This window comes from Bos taurus, chromosome 9 (assembly GCF_002263795.3).
Source record: "Bos taurus isolate L1 Dominette 01449 registration number 42190680 breed Hereford chromosome 9, ARS-UCD2.0, whole genome shotgun sequence".
Lineage (NCBI taxonomy): Eukaryota > Metazoa > Chordata > Mammalia > Artiodactyla > Bovidae > Bos > Bos taurus.
The window spans coordinates 87,207,609-87,225,085 of NC_037336.1; the positions used below are offsets into that span (position 1 = coordinate 87,207,609).

The 17,477-nt window shown below is 48.4% G+C and overlaps 1 protein-coding gene across 2 annotated transcripts; it reads left to right on the forward strand.

Moving 5' to 3' along the window:
- Nucleotides 1-707: 707 nt before the first annotated feature.
- LOC100336795 (UL16-binding protein 3) lies at nt 708-16,079 on the forward strand. Of its 2 annotated transcripts, none has more exons than XM_024997061.2 (5): nt 708-1,092; nt 4,859-5,122; nt 5,357-5,632; nt 6,560-6,692; nt 11,735-16,079. In XM_024997061.2, the coding sequence occupies exons 1-4, from the start codon at nt 1,011-1,013 to the stop codon at nt 6,673-6,675; spliced, it is 738 nt and encodes a 245-aa protein (XP_024852829.1). In that variant the 5' UTR covers nt 708-1,010; the 3' UTR covers nt 6,676-6,692; nt 11,735-16,079. The 2 variants fall into 2 exon arrangements, with proteins under 2 accessions (XP_024852829.1, XP_059745912.1); XM_059889929.1 differs by having other exon boundaries at nt 709-1,092; nt 11,751-16,079.
- Nucleotides 16,080-17,477: the final 1,398 nt, after the last annotated feature.

Consider the following 17,477-nt stretch of genomic DNA (forward strand, 5'->3'; position numbering starts at 1 on the left):
GGCAATTTGATCTCTGGTTCCTCTGCCTTTTCTAAAACCAGCTTGAACATCTGGAAGTTCACAGTTCATGTCTTGCTGAAGCCTAGCTTGGAGAATTTTGAGTATTACTTTACTAGCGTGTGAGATGAGTGCAATTGTGCGGTAGTTTGAGCATTCTTTGGCATTGCCTTTCTTTGGGATTGGAATGAAAACTGACCTTTTCCAGTCCTGTGGCCACTGCTGAGTTTTCCAAATTTGCTGGCATAGTGAGTGTAGCACTTTCACAGCATCATCTTTCAGGGTTTGAAATAGCTCCACTGGAATTCCATCACCTCCACTAGCTTTGTTCGTAGTGATGCCTTCTAAAGCCCACTTGACTTCACATTCCAGGATGTCTGGCTTTAGGTGAGTGATTACACCATCGTGATTATCTTGGTCATGAAGATCTTTTTTGTACAGTTCTTCTGTGTATTCTTGCCACCTCTTTTTAATATCTTCTGCTTCTGTTAGGTCCATACCGTTTCTGTCCTTTATCGAGCCCATCTTTGCATGAAATGTTCCCTTGGTATCTCTCATTTTCTTCAAGAGATCTCTAGTCTTTCCCATTCTGTTGTTTTCCTCTATTTCTTTGCATTCATTGACGAGGAAGGATTTCTTATCTCTCCTTGCTATTCTTTGGAACTCTGCATTCACATGTTTATATCTTTCCTTTTCTCCTTTGCTTTTCGCTTCTCTTCTTTTCACAGCTATTTGTAAGGCTTCCCCATGCCATCTGACTGCAAAGATTCTAGCTATGAGCCCATGATTCTAGAGGGAAGGGATGGGACACAGCAACTGGCAATCAGGAACCAGCCGGTCTTTCAGGACAAGCCTGGCCAAGTTGGTTCAGCCCAGCCCAGCGGGCGGGACCCAGAGGCGTGCCGCTGGAAAGGAGCAGGCACAAAGAAACCAGCCAGAGCCAGCTAGGTCTCAGATAATCCCCACTTCCAACCGGCAACCTAGCATTCCTGCGAAATTGGGATGAGGTGACAATGGCCTGGATCCGGGGTTTCAAGCCCGGTCTTTGCTTTCTGCTTCTACTTCTGTTTTACCCGTTCAGCGCGACGCCAGGCGGTGAGTTCAGGGATGAACTCCTCGGTTGTGGGTGGAGGGGTGGAGGGAATGACTTAACCCGGGAAGGGGATGGGGGTATACGAGGGGGTTAGGGAAACTTTGTGCTGTGTGACCCCCGCCCTCCTCTGTCCCTTCCCCTGGCCCCTTTGCTCCTGGGGTGGGGGGCTTTCCCGGGCTGGTTACCCACCCTCTGGGCCAAAAAAGAGGTGACTTTGGTGAAACAGTGGTTGGTGCCGGGAGTTTCGGAGGTGAAGTTGGTAGAAAAGGTGGCGAGAAAGCAGCAGGAAATGCTGCCCTCAAGACCCCGGCCTGCCCTTGCGAAGTGGGAGCCCTGGAGCCAGGGGGTTTGGGACAGGTGGCCGTCCCCGGGAGAAGAGACCCAGGTAACTCCTCAAAGAGCACGCCCTCCCCCGACCCCATCTGCTCACACAAACCCTTCAGATCGGTACCGCTCTCTGTCCTTGTAAGACCAGAGCTCTTTACAGGTAATACATTTCACCTGCAGAACGGACGGGGCTGCAGAGAAGGCAGGGCCGAGATTGAGAGCGCGGAAGTGGCGGCCGCGGCTGGCTGCCACGTGCTAGGACGAGATGAGCTGCGCGGCGGCCGAAGCTCGGGTCTGTGAAGGGCTCGCGGGCGGCGGTGGCGACGGCCCGCGGCGGCCCAGCTTCTCCTGGGCGGCGGAGGCGCGGTCCCAAGCGGGACGGATCTGCTCGGCCTTACCCGGGGCCGCGCATCCTGCGGGCTGCCGCTGCCGCCGGTGCTGCTCCTGCTGGCTCTGCTGCGCTCGCGCCAGCCACGCGAGGCCCCGCCCCTCCAGCTCCCAGCGCCCTGCCACCAGCTGCCGGGGTCCGGGGAGATGGTGGGGGGAAGGGGCTGGGGGAGGGAGGTCAGCGCGACCCTCTACCTTAGCGAGAACCGGGTGTGTTGGCTCTTCGGTCTTGATGCATAACTTCATTGTGTGAGAAATGATCTTATTTGGGTAAAGAATCTGCCTGGTTTGATTCCTGAGTTGGGAGGATCCCCTGGAGAAGGGAATGGCAACCTACTCCAGTCTTCTTGCCTGGAGAATCCCATAGACAGAGGAGCCTGGAGGGCTACAGTCAGTCCATGGGGTCGCAGAGTCAGACAGGACTGAGCGATTAACACTAATCCTTTAACCTGTTAATACCCAGCGAGACAAATTCCCTGCCCTTCACTTGGCTTACAGAGTCAGTTTGAACATAAAGCAGGTTTCCAAGTAAACAATTTCGTGGGAATTCCCTCTTCATCGTTTCTACTCGGGGGCAGTGGCCACGCATTGTGTCTGTGTTTCGGACTGAGTTTTTGTTCTGGCAAAGTAGATTCTGAGGTTATAAGAATCTTTTAATCTTCCAGTGCAGCTCCACTTGACAGTAGTCTTCAAAAAGCTTTACAGTCTTAACGTTGAAACGATGAAAAATGTGCCACAAAAAATTTGAAGTAAAAACTTCAGTTTGTACAGAATCACTAGCAGAACTATTTATGATCCTGTCCCAGTAGTTCCCAACACGTCCCAAGCCATGTTGCAGATGACTCAGCATCTGAGAGGCGACACACCCAGCAGTGCAGCTCCCATCTCCAGTTATTGTACCCTTGGGAGAGAGGAGTGGGAGTTGAAAAGTGTCACTTTTTGGAGACAAAAGCTAAGGTGAAGGATATTGAGATATCCAGGGAGATCAGTTTTTATCAGTTTAGTCGCTCAGTCGTGTCTGACTCTTTGCGACCCCATGAACTGCAGCACGCCAAGCCTCCCTGTCCATCACCAACTCCCAGAGTCCACACAAACCCATATCCATTGAGTCAGTGATGCCATCCAACCATCTCATCCTCTGTCGTCCCCTTCTCCTCCTGCCTTCAAGCTTTCCCAGCATCAGGGTCTTTTCAAATGAGTCAGCTCTTCGAGTCAGGTGGCCAAAGGATTAGAGTTTCAGCTTCAACATCAGTCCTTCCAATGAACACCCAGGACTGATCTCCTTTAGGATGGACTGGTTGGATCTCCTTGCAGTCCAAGGGACTCTCAACAGTCTTCTCGAACATGACAGTTCAAAAGCATCAATACTTCTGCGCTCAGCTTTCTTTGTAGTCCAGCTCTCAGATCCATACATGACCACTGGAAAAATCATAGCAATGACTAGATGGACCTTTGTTGACAAAGTAATGTCTTTGCTCTTTAATATGCTGTCTAGGCTGGCCATAACTTTCCTTCCAAGGAGTAAGCCTCTTTTAATTACATAGCTGCAATCACCATCTGCAGTGATTTTGGAGCCCCCAAAAATAAAAAGTCTGACACTGTTTCCACTGTTTCTCCATCTATTTGCCATGAAGTGATGGGAGCAGATGCCATGATCTTCGTTTTCTGAATGTTGAGCTTTAAGCCAACTTTTTCACTCTCCATTTTCACTTTCATCAAGAGGCTTTTTAGTTCCTCTTCACTGTCTGCCATAAGGGTGGTGTCATCTGCATATCTGAGGTTATTGATATTTCTTCCAGCAATCTTGATTCCAGCTTGTGCTTCCAACAGCTCAGTGTTTCTGATGATGTACTCTGCAGATAAGTTAAATAATCGGGGTGACAATATACAGCCTTGACAGACTCCTTTTCCTATTTGGAACCAGTCTGTTGTTCCAAGTCCAGTTCTAACTGTTGCTTCCTGACCTGCATACAGGTTTCTCAAGAGGCAGGTCAGGTGGTCCGGTATTTCCATCTCTTTCAGAATTTTCCACAGTTGATTGTGATCCACACAGTCAAAGGCTTTGGCATAGTCAATAAAGCAGAAATAGATGTTTTTCTGAAACTCTCGTGCTTTTAGGATGATGCAGCGGATGTTGGCAATTTGATCTCTGGTTCCTCTGCCTTTTCTAAAACCAGCTTGAACATCTGGAAGTTCACGGTTCACGTATTGCTGAAGCCTGGCTTGGAGAATTTTGAGCATTACTTTACTTTACTAACTACAAAGATTGTCCATTCATGTCAGAAATCCAGGCGATGTGAAATGAGGGTGGTGTGGATCTGTGGACCCAGGGACAAGCACTCTTAGCAGGGACAGCTATCCACTGTTACCAGGCACAGCTATCCACTGACTGCCTGGAGCCCCGAGCCTCACTTCAGAAACAGGGAGGCCATGATGATACTTCAGTCCCTGTGCATAATGCTAGTAACATGCCAGGTCCAACATGAATGTGGGAGTAGTTTCTGCTTCTTCAGGTTCACTTACCTGAGTCCATGGTCATGTGGCTCATTGGAAAAGAAGGAAAGGACTTTCGGGCTTACTGTGGCGATGAAAGGGCACTCCTCACTGGAACGTGGCTTCCTTCTCCAGGGATGCGTTCTGAAAAGAGGCTCTGTTCTAAAAATGAAATGCTCCTCAGAAGCAGCCCCCACATGCTCTCCATCTCTGGCAGGACACTGGGTTCGATTCTGAAAGTCCTCTTCCACCTAGGCTTTTCCTGCAGACTGTCTGGCATGTAATCCAGCAAGGCTGTGTGTTGGTCAACCCTGGGTACTGACTGGTGGGCAAGGGGCTATATCCAGGATGTGCAGTTTCTGCCCAGCAGGGGACCTTTCCTTCTCCACAAGGAAGGGAGGGGCACTGGCTCTATGGAGTGTCAGGGATGGAGCAGGAGGGACCATGCTTGCTTTGCCAGGCCAGCCCTGCTCCTTTACTCTGCTCTCACGTAACTGAGGGGAGGAGGCCTATGGGCCTTTTTCTGCCAACCCTGCCCTCACCTGCCTTTTGCCTTCACAGATGCTCACTCTCTTTGCTATAACTTTACCGTCGATTCTCAGCCCAGACCTGGACAACCATGGTGTGTGGTTCAAGGCCAGGTGGACGGAAAGGTTTTTCTCTCCTATGACTGTGGTCGTGCTAAGATCCAATTCACAAGCCCATTGGGGGAGGAGGTGAAAACGACAAAGGCCTGGGAAACACAGACTGAAACACTCAGAGACATCGGGGACTTGCTCAGGGAACAACTGCCTGATGTTACGTCAGAGAAACGCACGGTCACAGGTGAGTTAGAAAGTCCAAGTGCAGAAGGAGCAGACTGGGGGCTTAAACTCTTTCATTGTTTTTGGGTAAAGAATAAAATGGAGGATATTGTTCCTTCCCTAGTAGTCCAGTGGAAGGAGCAGGCCTTGGAGGAGGGAACAGGGCCAGATTAGCTGGGCTCAGGGGAGGTGGACCCAGGTGGGGCAAAGAATCTGTCAAGCCCAGAGGCTGAGCTCTTTGCCACGGCGGGGGCAGACCCTCTCACCCTGCAGGGCAGGATGACATGTCGGTGTGAAGATGATGGACACATCAGTGGATCCTGGCAGTTCGGCTTCAGTGGACAAATGTGCCTCCTCTTTGATTCGGAGAATGGACACTGGACAGAGGTTCATTCTGGAGGGAGGCGGATGAGAGAGAAGTGGGAGAAGGACAGAGCTGTGACCAACTTCTTCAAGAAGGTCTCCATGGGAGACTGTCGGGTCTGGCTTCAGGATTTCTTGGTGCATTGGGAGGAAATGTTGAAGACCACGGGTAAGTGAGACTAGAAGAAAGCAGTGGTAGTCCACTCAAAGGGGCATGGACCCACCCCTCTGTGTGTGTGTGTGTGTGTGTGTGAAAGTGATCTATTCAAGCTGAACAGTTCCTGGGACAACAATGGCCCTGGGGATGCTCTGTGATCCTCTTTCCTCTTCCGCCTCCTGACATCTGTCCCTCACATCACAGGCCTTTGAACCATTGTACATGGATTCTTGCTGACCCCTAACATGAGGGCACCACTCTGATTCTAGAGATTTCCTTCTTACTGACCCTCTCTCTACAAACTCTTTAAAAATATTGACTATTCTAGTTCTGGAAATCTGTCAATACCGCCTCAAACATCAGCTCCTGAGAGGACTTAATCTGTTCCCATCCTCGTGTCGCCTCATCTGACGTCATGCAGGACTGAGGGGCTGCGTGGGGACCCTTGCTCGCCCATTCACTGTCTGAGCTCTGTGGAGATGGGGCGCCTCCCTTCCTCCATCTCACCTCAGGACCTGTCACAGGGGCTGCCATATGGTTGATTCAAATGACTGCATGACACAGAGACAGACTTGTGAACAGAGCAGGGGAAGGGCAGGGTGGGACAAACTGAGACGGTAGCAGTGACGTATATACGTACTATGATGTGGAAAATAGCTAACCAGTGGGAAAATGCTATATAACACAGGGAGCCCAGGCTGGCGCTATGTGATGACCTAGAGGGGTGGGATGGGAGCGGGAAAGAAGGTTCAGGATGGAGGGGATATATGTATCTAATTATGGCTGATTTGCATGGTCCTACAACAGAAACCAACACAGCATTGTAAAGAAATTATGCACTAATGACTCCATAGTAGGGTACCCGGGTCCGGGGGGCTGAGAAGGCATCTGCTTAGTTTAGAGGTCGGGACAAGGGCTTCACTCTCACTTTCCTTACAGCATCACCAGCTGAAGCTCCCCTCAGAGTCAACTCCTCGGCCCCAGCCATCAGGCACATCACCTGGATCCTCCCCGTGCTCCTCACCGGTTTCATCATAACTGTCTTCCTGGGCTGAGTCCTTTCCAGGAACAGGTACTGAGGGCAGAATTCAGAGGGAAGGCAGGGGCACAGGGCCTGGTGTGAGGCCGGGGAAGGTGAATCCCACCCAACCCCTGCCCCTCACTGAACCTCCTCATCCTGGAAATGAGCAGGTGAATAAGACTCCATATCACCTGAGAGCAAGAACTGCAGACCCAACTCCAAAGGCCCGTTCTCACAGGAAGTGGCCTGGGTCAAGCAGGCAAGGCAGGAGCCCCACAGCAGAGACTGTGGGAAGGGCAGAGGCCAGGCCTGTGCTCCAGGAGCAGCAGCAGTTGTGACTCAGCCTGTGGCCTGCACGCCACCAGCCTCCTGGGGACCCAGAGCCTCCATCACTGAGAGGCCTTGCCTTGAACAGAGGTGACAGGATGAGTGGGCCTGAGCTGGGGTGGAGGTGCCCTACTGGGGGGACCAGGAAGAGATGGGGGGCAGGGACCCTGGTCCTTAGAGCTGTGTGTGCTGCTGGCTCTGAGGCTGAGGGGAGTGAAGGAAAGAGGTTTCCCTGAAACCCCTCAAGGCTGTCAGGAAGCAAGGCCCCTCCTCCCTGGACCTGCCCCATGAGGGAGGATCAGGACAGGAGTAAAGGGAGCAGATTGATTCTTTACTCGCTTCAGTCCTGAGCCTAAGCAGGTGATCTGTGTGTCAGGGAAAGGTTCTCATGCACAGGCCTGGAGGACAGGGGCCTGGGTTTAATTCCTGGGAAGAGGCAACACGGGGGACCTGGTAACCTCAGTGGAGGAGGCTGGTGAAGAGGCAAATGACTAGGAGAGCAGGAGAAAGGCAGAAGGACAGCATTAGAGTCCTGGTCAGGACAGCCAGGTGGGGGGAGACGGGGCTCTCTGGACAGGCTTGGCCACCCCCACCCGTGCATGCTCCTGGCACCTGGACACAGTGCAGACCCCAGATGGGAGTGGAATCAACCAGCAGGTGATTTTAATGGGTGTCAGCAACAGAACATACTTCCAAAACAGTGGTCATGGTGAAATTATCTGATCGCTTTGTGTTTCTTTCTTAAACTTCTGCACGTGTAGTTTCCACATATGTCAATAGGAATCCCAGCCTCACTGAATGAGAAGACATGAAATGGGGCACTGCCTGTGCTAAGGTTTCAGCACACTCCTACTTCAGGGCTCAGTTACTCCTGAAGTCAGCAAAGGCCAGCAGCCCCATGATAACAAAGAGATGGAGCCCTCTGTCACAGGCTTTGACCTCTCTAGGTCATTAACAATCTCTTTGGATGGAAATAATGACCAAAGACAAGGACCTATTTACCTATTTACCAAGAATTAGGAGGCCTTGTCAGTCTCTGGCTTCACTCTTCATCACCAGAGAGCCCTGAGATGAGAATTCTGAGATATTAAAACACTGGTTGGAGGTTGTGCAAAAGAAAACGAATGAGACAAACACCAAGGGGAAAAAAAGTCTTTCATAGTGGTTACGAGTGTCATTTGGAGAACAAAAAACCTTAAGACGTCTCCAGGTGGCCGACAGTGGCGGCTCTGGATCCCAGTCTCCCTGCCAAACTTGGAAAGAGACACTCCAAGCTGAGTCCTCAAACTTTTTCTAAAGAGCAATTACATTGGTCCACAAAATGTCCTGGGCTCCCCTGGAACAGAAACAACTAGAGAACGTACTGTTGATGGCACTGCAGGTAGTGGCTGTCTTCTATCCCTTTCACGTTGTTGTTCAGTCACGTCTGACTCCTGCGACCCCACAGAATGCAGGATACTAGGCTCCTCTGTATTTCACTATCTCCCAGAGTTTGGTCAAACTCTGTTCACTGAGGTGGTGAAGCTATCTAACCATCACACCCTGTGCTGCTCTCTTCTTTTGCCTTCAATCTTTCCCAACATCAGGGTCTTTTCAATGAGTCAGCTATTCGCATCAGGTGGCCAAAGTATTGGAGTTTCAGCTTCAGCATCAGTCCTTCCAATGACTCTTCAGGACGGATTTCTTTTAGAACTGAATGGTTTGATCTCCTTGCAGTCCAAGGGACTCTCAGGAGTCTTTTCAGCACTGAAGTTCAAAACCATCAATTCTTCGGCCCTCAGCCTCCTTTATGGTCCAACTTTCACATCCATACATGACTACTGGAAAAATCATTGCTTTGACTAGACAGACATTTGTTGGCAAAGTGATGTCTCTGCATTTCATACGCTGTCTAGGTTTCTCTTCACTTTCCTTCCCAGGAGCAAGTGTCTTTTAATTTCATGGATGCACTCACTATCCACAGGGATTTTGGAGCTGAAAATGACTCAGTTTCGGAATGACTAAAACTGAGAATGGAGAGGAGGAAAGCTGAGGTATCAGAAGAACCATGTGGTGAAAAAAAGGAAGAGGGGCAGGAGACAGGTTTGGAATGATTGGAAACTGCAGGAATGGGCAGCTGTTGGGGCATGGATGATGTGAGGAGTGGTATGACCAGAGAAGGAGGCCCCATGCCCACTTCCCCATTTTGCTGCAGGAACTGGAAAATCTCTTTTCCTCTCATTCCTTCTCATCCAAGCAGGGTCTCAGTCCGCTGAGTTGGGTCGTCTCCAGGCTCCAGGTGGTATGTCTTGGACCACTGTTCCAAGGTTGGTCTTGGTTTCCTGGTGCTGCTCCTCTCTGGTTCTGCATGGCCCCCCGAGGCTGTGAGTTCGGGGTGAACCCAGGAGAGCAGTGGGGGTGTCCTGGGCATCCTGGAAACTTTCCCAGTGGGGTGCCACCCTCCCTCCTCTTAAACCTCTGCAGGCTCCTTTCCTCCTGGCAGGAAAAGAGATGATTTGGGTGAAAAAGTAATCCCAGCTGGAAGGGAGGTGAGGCAGAGAGATGTGGGAGCCAGGGCAGTGGCAGAAAATGCTCCTGCAGCCCCCCTCCCCCAGCCCACCCATCCAGAATTTGTAGCCACTGGAGCAGGGGTTGGGGGGGGGGGGCAACAGGTGGCCGTCCTGAAGGACCAAACCCACTGGGGTGGAGGGGAGGGCTGGGGGGACTCGGTCATGTTGTGATGATTGGGGAGGAGGTGCAGGGGGAAGGAGTCCAGGGAATGGGTGGAATCTGTTCCTAGAAGGCTCCTTCCTCAGGGTCCTGCTTGGTTACAGCACCATTTATTACTCATCTCTGTGCATCCCAAGAAGCCCAGGGCCTCCAACTTTCTCATCTATGTACAGATCCTAAACATGCCCTCTATCACCTGACATCTTATCATCTTGCTTGAGGACTCGCCCCAGCAAAAGCCTCCCAACCTGGCCTCTAGGAAAGACAGGAGCCCAGTCTCCCAAAGCATGACTCGGGGCATGAGGGTGAGGATGGGCACACCCACTTCTGCCCTCTGGTCTCACATTCATGTCTACAGACTGTGGAAACAGTTCAGTTCACTCGCTCAGTCCTGTTCTTCACATCAGGTGCTCAGATTACTGGAGCTTCAGCATCAGCCCTTCCAATACATATTCAGGGTTGATTTCCTTTAGGATGGACTGGTTTGATCTCCTTGCTATCCAAGGGATTCTACAGAGTCTTCTCCAACACCACAGTTCAAAAGCATCAATTCTTTGGCATTCAGCTTTCCTTATGGTCCAACTGTCACATCCATACATGACTATTGGAAAAACCATAGCTTTGACCAGATGGACTTTTGTTGGCAAAGTAATATCTCTGCTTTTTAATATGGTGTCTGGGTTGGTCATAGCTCTTCTTCCAAGAACCAGGCGTATTTTAGTTTCATGGCTGCAGTCACCATCTGTAGTGATTTTGGAGCCCAAGAAAATGAAGTCTGTCACTGTTTCCATTGCTTCCCCATCTCTTTGCCATGAAGTGATGGGACTGGATGCCATGATCTTCATTTTTTGAATGTTGAGTTTTAAGCCAGCTTTTTCATGCTTCTCTTTCACTTTCATCAAGAAGCTCTTTAGCTCCTCTTTGCTTTCTGCTATAAGGGTGGTGTCACCTGCATATCTAAGGTTATTGATATTTCTCCCAGCAATCTTGATTCCAGCTTGTGCTTCATCCCGCCCAGCATTTCGCATGATGTACTCTGCGTATAAGTTAAATAAGCAGGGTGACAATATGCAGACAATATACATTACTCCTTTCCCAATTTGGAACCAGTCCATTGTTCCATGTACGGTTCTAACTGTTGCTTCTTGACCTGCCTACAGGTTTCTCAGGAGACAGGTAAGGTGGTCTGATATTCCCATTTCTTTAAGAATTTTCCACAGTTTGTTGTTATCCACACAATAGGTCATTCAGGTGTGACCTAAGTCAAACCCCTTATGGTTATTCAGTAGATAATTCCCTAGGGGATGGATCAACCAGTCCTGGGGTTAAATCCTAGTCATGCTTAGTTGTTTGATGTGTCTGATTCATTTTGACCCCAAGGACTGTACTCTACCAGGCTCCTCTGCCAGGCTTCTCTGCCCATGGGAGTATCCCAGCAAGAATTGTGGAGTGGGCTGCTGAAGGAAAGTTTCTTGGCTCAAAATAACCAGGAGTTAAAATTCCCCTCCGGGTCCTCCCCACTATTCTATGCAAAACAAAGAACTCTTTCACCTGAAGAAAAAAAATGAACATTAAGGTTGATTACTCCCAAGAACTACTCCAAACAACCTTGAAGAAGAATAGGCCCCCTTAAGACAGTAGACTTCCACCTATATGTCTATATAAACTTACTCTTTTCTTGGGTTAGTGCAGCAGCTCACTAATCTGACTGCTGCCCCTTCTCGCCTCTTTAAAGGTGATCTGTTCCTGTAAAGTGCCAGTCTCATTCTTTTTCTGAACCTTGCCTTCTCTAACTCCCTTACCCTACAGTTGCCATTTCCTCCTCCAGGGAACCCATGGACTGAACCCACATCTCCTGTGTCTCCTGCACTGGGAAACCCAGTTGGTTTTCATGTTCTCTCTGGCTGCTGTTGTCTCACAAATGTGGAGGTCTCTAAGTGGACACAAATGCAGATACAAAATCTATCTGGTTTGTCTGAAGAGACAAACAGATTTACTGTCTTCTTTAGAAAAAGTTCTCCAACTCTTGTCTTAATTAATGAATATTAATATTACAGGCTGCTGTCTCCACAGGCTTCAGCAGTACTTGAACCAAGATGTTCAAGCTGGATTTTGAAAATGCAGAGGAACAAGAAATCAAATTGCCAACATCCACGGGATCATAGAAAAAGCAAGAGAATTCCAGAAAAATATCTACTTCTGCTTCATTGACTATTCTAAAGCCTTTGACTGTGTGGATCACAATGAACTGTGGAAAATTCTGAAAGAGATGGGAATACCAGGCCACCTGACCTGCCTCTTGAGAAACCTATATGCAGGTCAGGAAGCAACAGTTAGAACTGGACATGGAACAACAGACTGGCTCCAAATTGGGAAAGGGGTACGCCAGCGCTGTATATTGTCACCCCGATTATTTAACTTATATGCAGAATATGTCCCCTGGAGAAGAAAAAGGCAACACACTCCAGTATCTTGCTTGGAGAATCCCATGGAAGGGCGAAGAGCTGACACACTGGAAAAGACCCTGATGCTGGGAAAGATTGAAGGCAGGAAGAGAAGAGGACAACAGAGGATGAGATAGTTGGATGGCATCACCGACTCAATGGACATGAGTTTGAGCAAACTCTGGGGGTTGGTGAAGGACAGGGATGCCTGGCGTGCTGTAGTCCATGAGGTTGGAAAGAGTCAGACATGACTGAGTGACTGAACAGCAATAAAGGGAATTAAACAAGGGGTTCCTCAGTTGTGTGTTTATGAACCAGAAACTTGCCCTGTACCTTCTAGGTGTTGTGAATGTGATAGGAGTGTGGATCTGGTAGTTAAAGGCTAATGTTCCCCCTCCTTCTCTGTAGACTGACTTCCTTGGTCCAAGGAGTCACAGGGGATACTGCATGAAGCCACAGGTGTAAGTAGAGGGTAGTGGCCATGCCACAATTCTGGTATCACATCTAGGCCACTTGCTAGCACGTCTTATTTTCCCTGTGGCCCTGGTTATGCCAAACCAGATAATCACTTCTATGCTATGAGAGCTGGCCTATCTGAACTAATGATTAGGGGTTGGTGAACTCAGGTCATGATGCGCAGCTCTGACATTCCGTGGCCAGAGGCTTCATCTCTGTCAGACCACAGGACCATACCAGGAGCCACTTTTAAATGGTATGGCTTTCCCACTGCACGTTGGATGGCCTTGCTTCAAGACACAAGGAGTCTGTGTTGTGAGCAGCCAAGTAGTAATGCCATATACTGCACATAGCACCTTTCAGACCACAGACACCTCTAATGTCACAGTTTCTGCTGGGTCATCTGCCCAAGAAGCAGGTCTGCCATGCTCATTATTCACCAATCATCTGTAACTGCTTTTGTGCAAGGAGAACAGTTGCAGCAGAGGCCTATGATCTCCAAAGCCTGAAATATTTCAGATGTGCCATTACAGAAAATCTATGGCCACACTGGTAATTAAATGGAGACAGCATAGGGATGACACCTCTGCAGCTGTAGAGAGGTTGTAGGTTGGTACTCATCTCTGTCATTTCCTCCAGGATATGATATTGTTTATAGATACAACTGGGGGGTGAGGAGTCAGGTTAGAAGTGTGAAAGTGGAAATCACTACTATGGTAGACCTCACTCCGTGATCACTTACTAACTGCAAAGATTGTGCACTCATGTTACAAATACAATGCGTGTGAAATGAGCACTGTGTGGGTCTGTGGACGAGTGACACTTCTGTGAGCAGGACCTGGGACAGATGTCTATTCACTACCCAGTACCTTATGTATCGCTTCAATGACAGGGGGTCCTGAAGCTTCAGATCCACGGACATGATGTGAGTCCCACAGTAGGTCCATATGAATGTGGGGGTATCTTGCTTCCCGGTGTACACTTACCCAGGTCAATGACCAGGTGGCTTTCAAGGATGGGGAAGGCCAGCAGGACTTTTGCACTTGCCATGGTGATGAAAGGGCCCTCCTTGCTGGGACCTGGCATCTCTCTCAGTCTCTGCAGTAATGGATTCTGAGTATCAGACCCGACTCAGTTCTGGAAACTTGGCAGAGGATCTAGACTTCTTCTGGGGATGGCTGCTTTCAGCCTCATGATCATTCCGCCTTGTGTTTTGTCTCCCTTTGTTTTGTTTCTTTCAGTCATGCAGTTTGTATCCCAGTTGGCTGCCTATCTATTTGCCTCTAGGATCGACCTCTGCTACTGACCAGCATTGTACTCTCTGCAGTCAGGCCCTGGGTGCACTGGGACTCTCTAGTCTGATTGACTATTGCACCAACTTTGCTCCTGACATACAGGAACCCCACCTGGCATCTGCGCTTTCCACCTTCTCCCTCCCTGTTCCTGCTGGAAACCCACTGGGCACACCATCTATTACCGCCTTTCCTGACCTTCAGCAAAAGTCATCCTTGAACTGTTGGAGATGCTTCTCATCCATCCTTTCCACTTAGTCTTTCCCACGGAGCATGGCGGACTGGAAACTTTTCTGCCCTTTTGTTAGGGAAAGCATAGTGACTGAAACCGCCCACCCTGGCCAGGCACCATAGTAACTATTTGCATGAGTTATTTTACAACAGGAAGTCTTAATAAGGAAGAAGAAACTAATAAGCAGCCACCAACTGGAAGCATTTGGGAAAAGTCAAAAAGAGACACCATGTGTCCTACCACTTCCCAGAATCCTGCTTGCTGGCATCCATCTTGGCTGAGCAATGCCTGCGCCCCTAATTCAGAATGATTGGCCAAAGAAAAGCTGGAAACTAATCCCACTTCATAAAATGCAGGACTGTAAGCCACATCACAGAGCTGTTCTCCTAAGTTCCCTTACCCTACTGATCTCTGCCTGGGTGCCCCTTCTCAATACAGTATCTTTCTTTGCCAGCACATATGTCTCCTCGGACAAATCATTTCTAAGTGTTACACAGGAGCCCACTCTTGGGCCCTGGAAGGGGTTCCCCTTCATGCAACCGTATTAGTAAAGTCACAAGTAAGAATTTAAGCCAAGAACTTTCATAAGGTATAGCCAAGTATCAGTTCAGTTCAGTCTTTCAGTCGTTCCTGACTCTATGTGGCCCCATGGACTGCAGCACACAAGGCCTTCCTGTCCATCATCAACTCTCGGAGCTTACTCAAACTCATGTCCATCGAGTCGATGATGCCATACAACCATATCATACTCTGTTGTCCCCTTCTCCTCCCGCCTTCAATCTTTCCCAGCATCAGGGTCTTTTCCAATGAATCAGCTCTTCGCATCAGGTGGCCAAAGGATTGGAGTTTCAGTTTCAGCATCAGTTCTTGCAATGAATATTTAGGATTGATTTCCTTTAGGATGGACTAGCTGGATCTCCTTGCAGTCCAAGGGACTCTCAAGAGTCATCTCCAACATCTCAGTTCAAAAGCATCAATTCTTTGGCACTCAGCTTTCTTTATAGTCCAACTCTCACATCCATACATGACTACTGGAAAAACCACAGCTTTGACTAGACGGACCTTTGTTGGCAAAGTAATGTCTCTGCTTTTTAATATGGTGTCTGGATTGGTCATAGCTTTTCTTCCAAGGAGCAAGTGTGTTTTAATTTCATAGCTGCGGTCACCATCCACAGTGATTTTGGAGCCCCCAAAAATAAAGTCTGTCCCTGTTTCCATTGTTTCCCCATCTATTTGCCATGAAGTGATAAGACCAGATGCCATGATCTTAGTTTTCTGAATGTTGAATCTTAAGCCAACTTTTTCACTCTCCTCTTTCACTTTCATCAAGAGGCTCTTTAGTTTTTCACTTTCTGCCATAAGGGTGGTGTCATCTGCATATCTGAGGTTATTGATATTTCTCCCGGCAATCTTGATTCCAGTTTGTGCTTCATCCAGCCTGGCATTTCCATGATGTACTCTGCATATAAGTTAAATAAGCAGGGTGACAATATACAGCGTTGACATACTCCTTTTCCTATTGGAAACAGTCTGTTGTTCCATGTCCAGTTCTAACTGTTGCTTCTTGACTTGCATATAGATTTCTCAGGAGGCAGGTCAGATGGTCTGATATTCCCATCTCTTGAAGAATTTTCCACAGTTTGTTGTGATCCACACAGTCAAAGGCTTTGGCATAAAAATAAATAAGCAGAAGTAAATAATAAAGCCTAAGTTAATAAGCAGAAGTTAATAAAGCAGAAATAGATGTTTTTCTGGAACTCTGTTGCTTTTTTGATGATCCAACAGATGTTGGCAATTTGATCTCTGGTTCCTCTGGCTTTTCTAAACCCAGCTTGAACATCTGGAAGTTCACAGTTCACATACTGTTGAAGCCTGGCTTGGAGAATTTTGAGCATTACTTTGCTAGCGTGTGAGATGAGTGCAATAGTGACCACACACCTGACCCCTCTTCCTCAGAAGCGGCCTTCCCATGCTCCCCATTTCCCCTCAGGACACTGGGCTAGATTCTGCCAGTCCTCTAGGTTTAGGGCTTTCCTTCTGAACTGGCCTGGCACAGCTCTGGAGAAAAATATGTTGGCTAATGCTAGGTGTTGGCCTTGTGAACAGAGTGGACATAATGTTGCATGGCTTCTTGCCTGACAGAGGCTTCGTCCTCTTCCTCAGCCTGTAACTGCTGAGGGTGGTGCCAGGCAGAGAGGTCCTTGCTTAGAGAGCCCAGACCTGCAGCTTTATTCTGCTCTCACATAACTAGGGGTGGAGGGGTGCTGGGAGGGCTATGGATCTCTTTTTCCCGACCCCACCCTTGCTGTGTTTTGCCTTCATAGATGCTCACTCTCTTTCGTATCATTTCACCATTGATCCTCAGACCAGACCTAGGCAACCATGGTGTGTGGTTCAAGGCCAGGTGGATGGAAAGGCTTTTCTCTCCTATGATTGTGGTGGGTCTAAGATCGAGTACATCAGCCCATTGGGAGAGGAAGTGAAAACTACAGAGGTCTGGAAAACACAAGCAGAGACATTGGGCATCAGGGAGTTGCTCAAGGAGCAACTGCCTGACATTACATGGAGAAACACAGGGTCCTGGGTGAGTTAGGTCGGTGGGAATGTAAATTGATACAACCACTATGGAAGACAGTATGGAGATTCCTTTAAAATCTAGAAACAAAACTACCATATGATCCAGCAATGCCACTACTAGGCATATACCCTCAGGAAACCAAAAGAGAAAAAGACACATGTATCCCAATATTCATTGTAGCACTATTTACAATAGCTAAGACATGGAAACAACCTAGATATCCATCAACAGATGAATGGATAAAGAAGCTTTGGTACATCTATCCAGTGGAATATTACTCAGCCGTAAAAAGGAATGTATTTCAGTCAGTTCTAATGAGGTGGATGAACCTGGAGCCTATTATACAGAGTGAAGTAAGTCAGAAAGAGAAAAACAAATACCATATATTAACCCATATATACAGAAATTATTATGACTCTATTTGCAGGACAGCATGGAGACTTTGACATAGAGAACAGACTTATGGACATGGTGGGGTGGGAGAAGGAAGGAGAAGAGCGGGACAAATGGAGAGAGTAACACGGAAACACTACCATGTGTAAAATATATGACCAATGGGAATTTGCTGTATGACTCAGGGAACTCAAACCAAGGCTCTATAACAACCTAGAGGGGTAGGATGAGAGGGAAGTGGGAGGGAGGTTCAAGAGGGAGGAGACATATGTACACCTATGGCTGATTCATGCTGATGCATGGCAGAAACCACACAATATTCTAAAGCAATTATCCTTCAAGTAAAAAATAAATGGAAAAAGAAAGTCCAAGGGCAGGAGGGCCAGATTGAGGGCTTAGCTACAT

Excerpts from the sequence above, each read along its gene's own strand:
- LOC100336795 (XM_024997061.2), top strand. The coding sequence starts at position 1,011 with ATGGCCTGGATCCGGGGTTTCAAGCCCGGTCTTTGCTTTCTGCTTCTA. Across the intron at positions 5,123-5,356 it reads AGAGAAACGCACGGTCACAG|ACCCTCTCACCCTGCAGGGC; the intron begins GTGAGTTAGAAA and ends CGGCGGGGGCAG. Across the intron at positions 5,633-6,559 it reads GGAAATGTTGAAGACCACGG|CATCACCAGCTGAAGCTCCC; the intron begins GTAAGTGAGACT and ends CTTTCCTTACAG.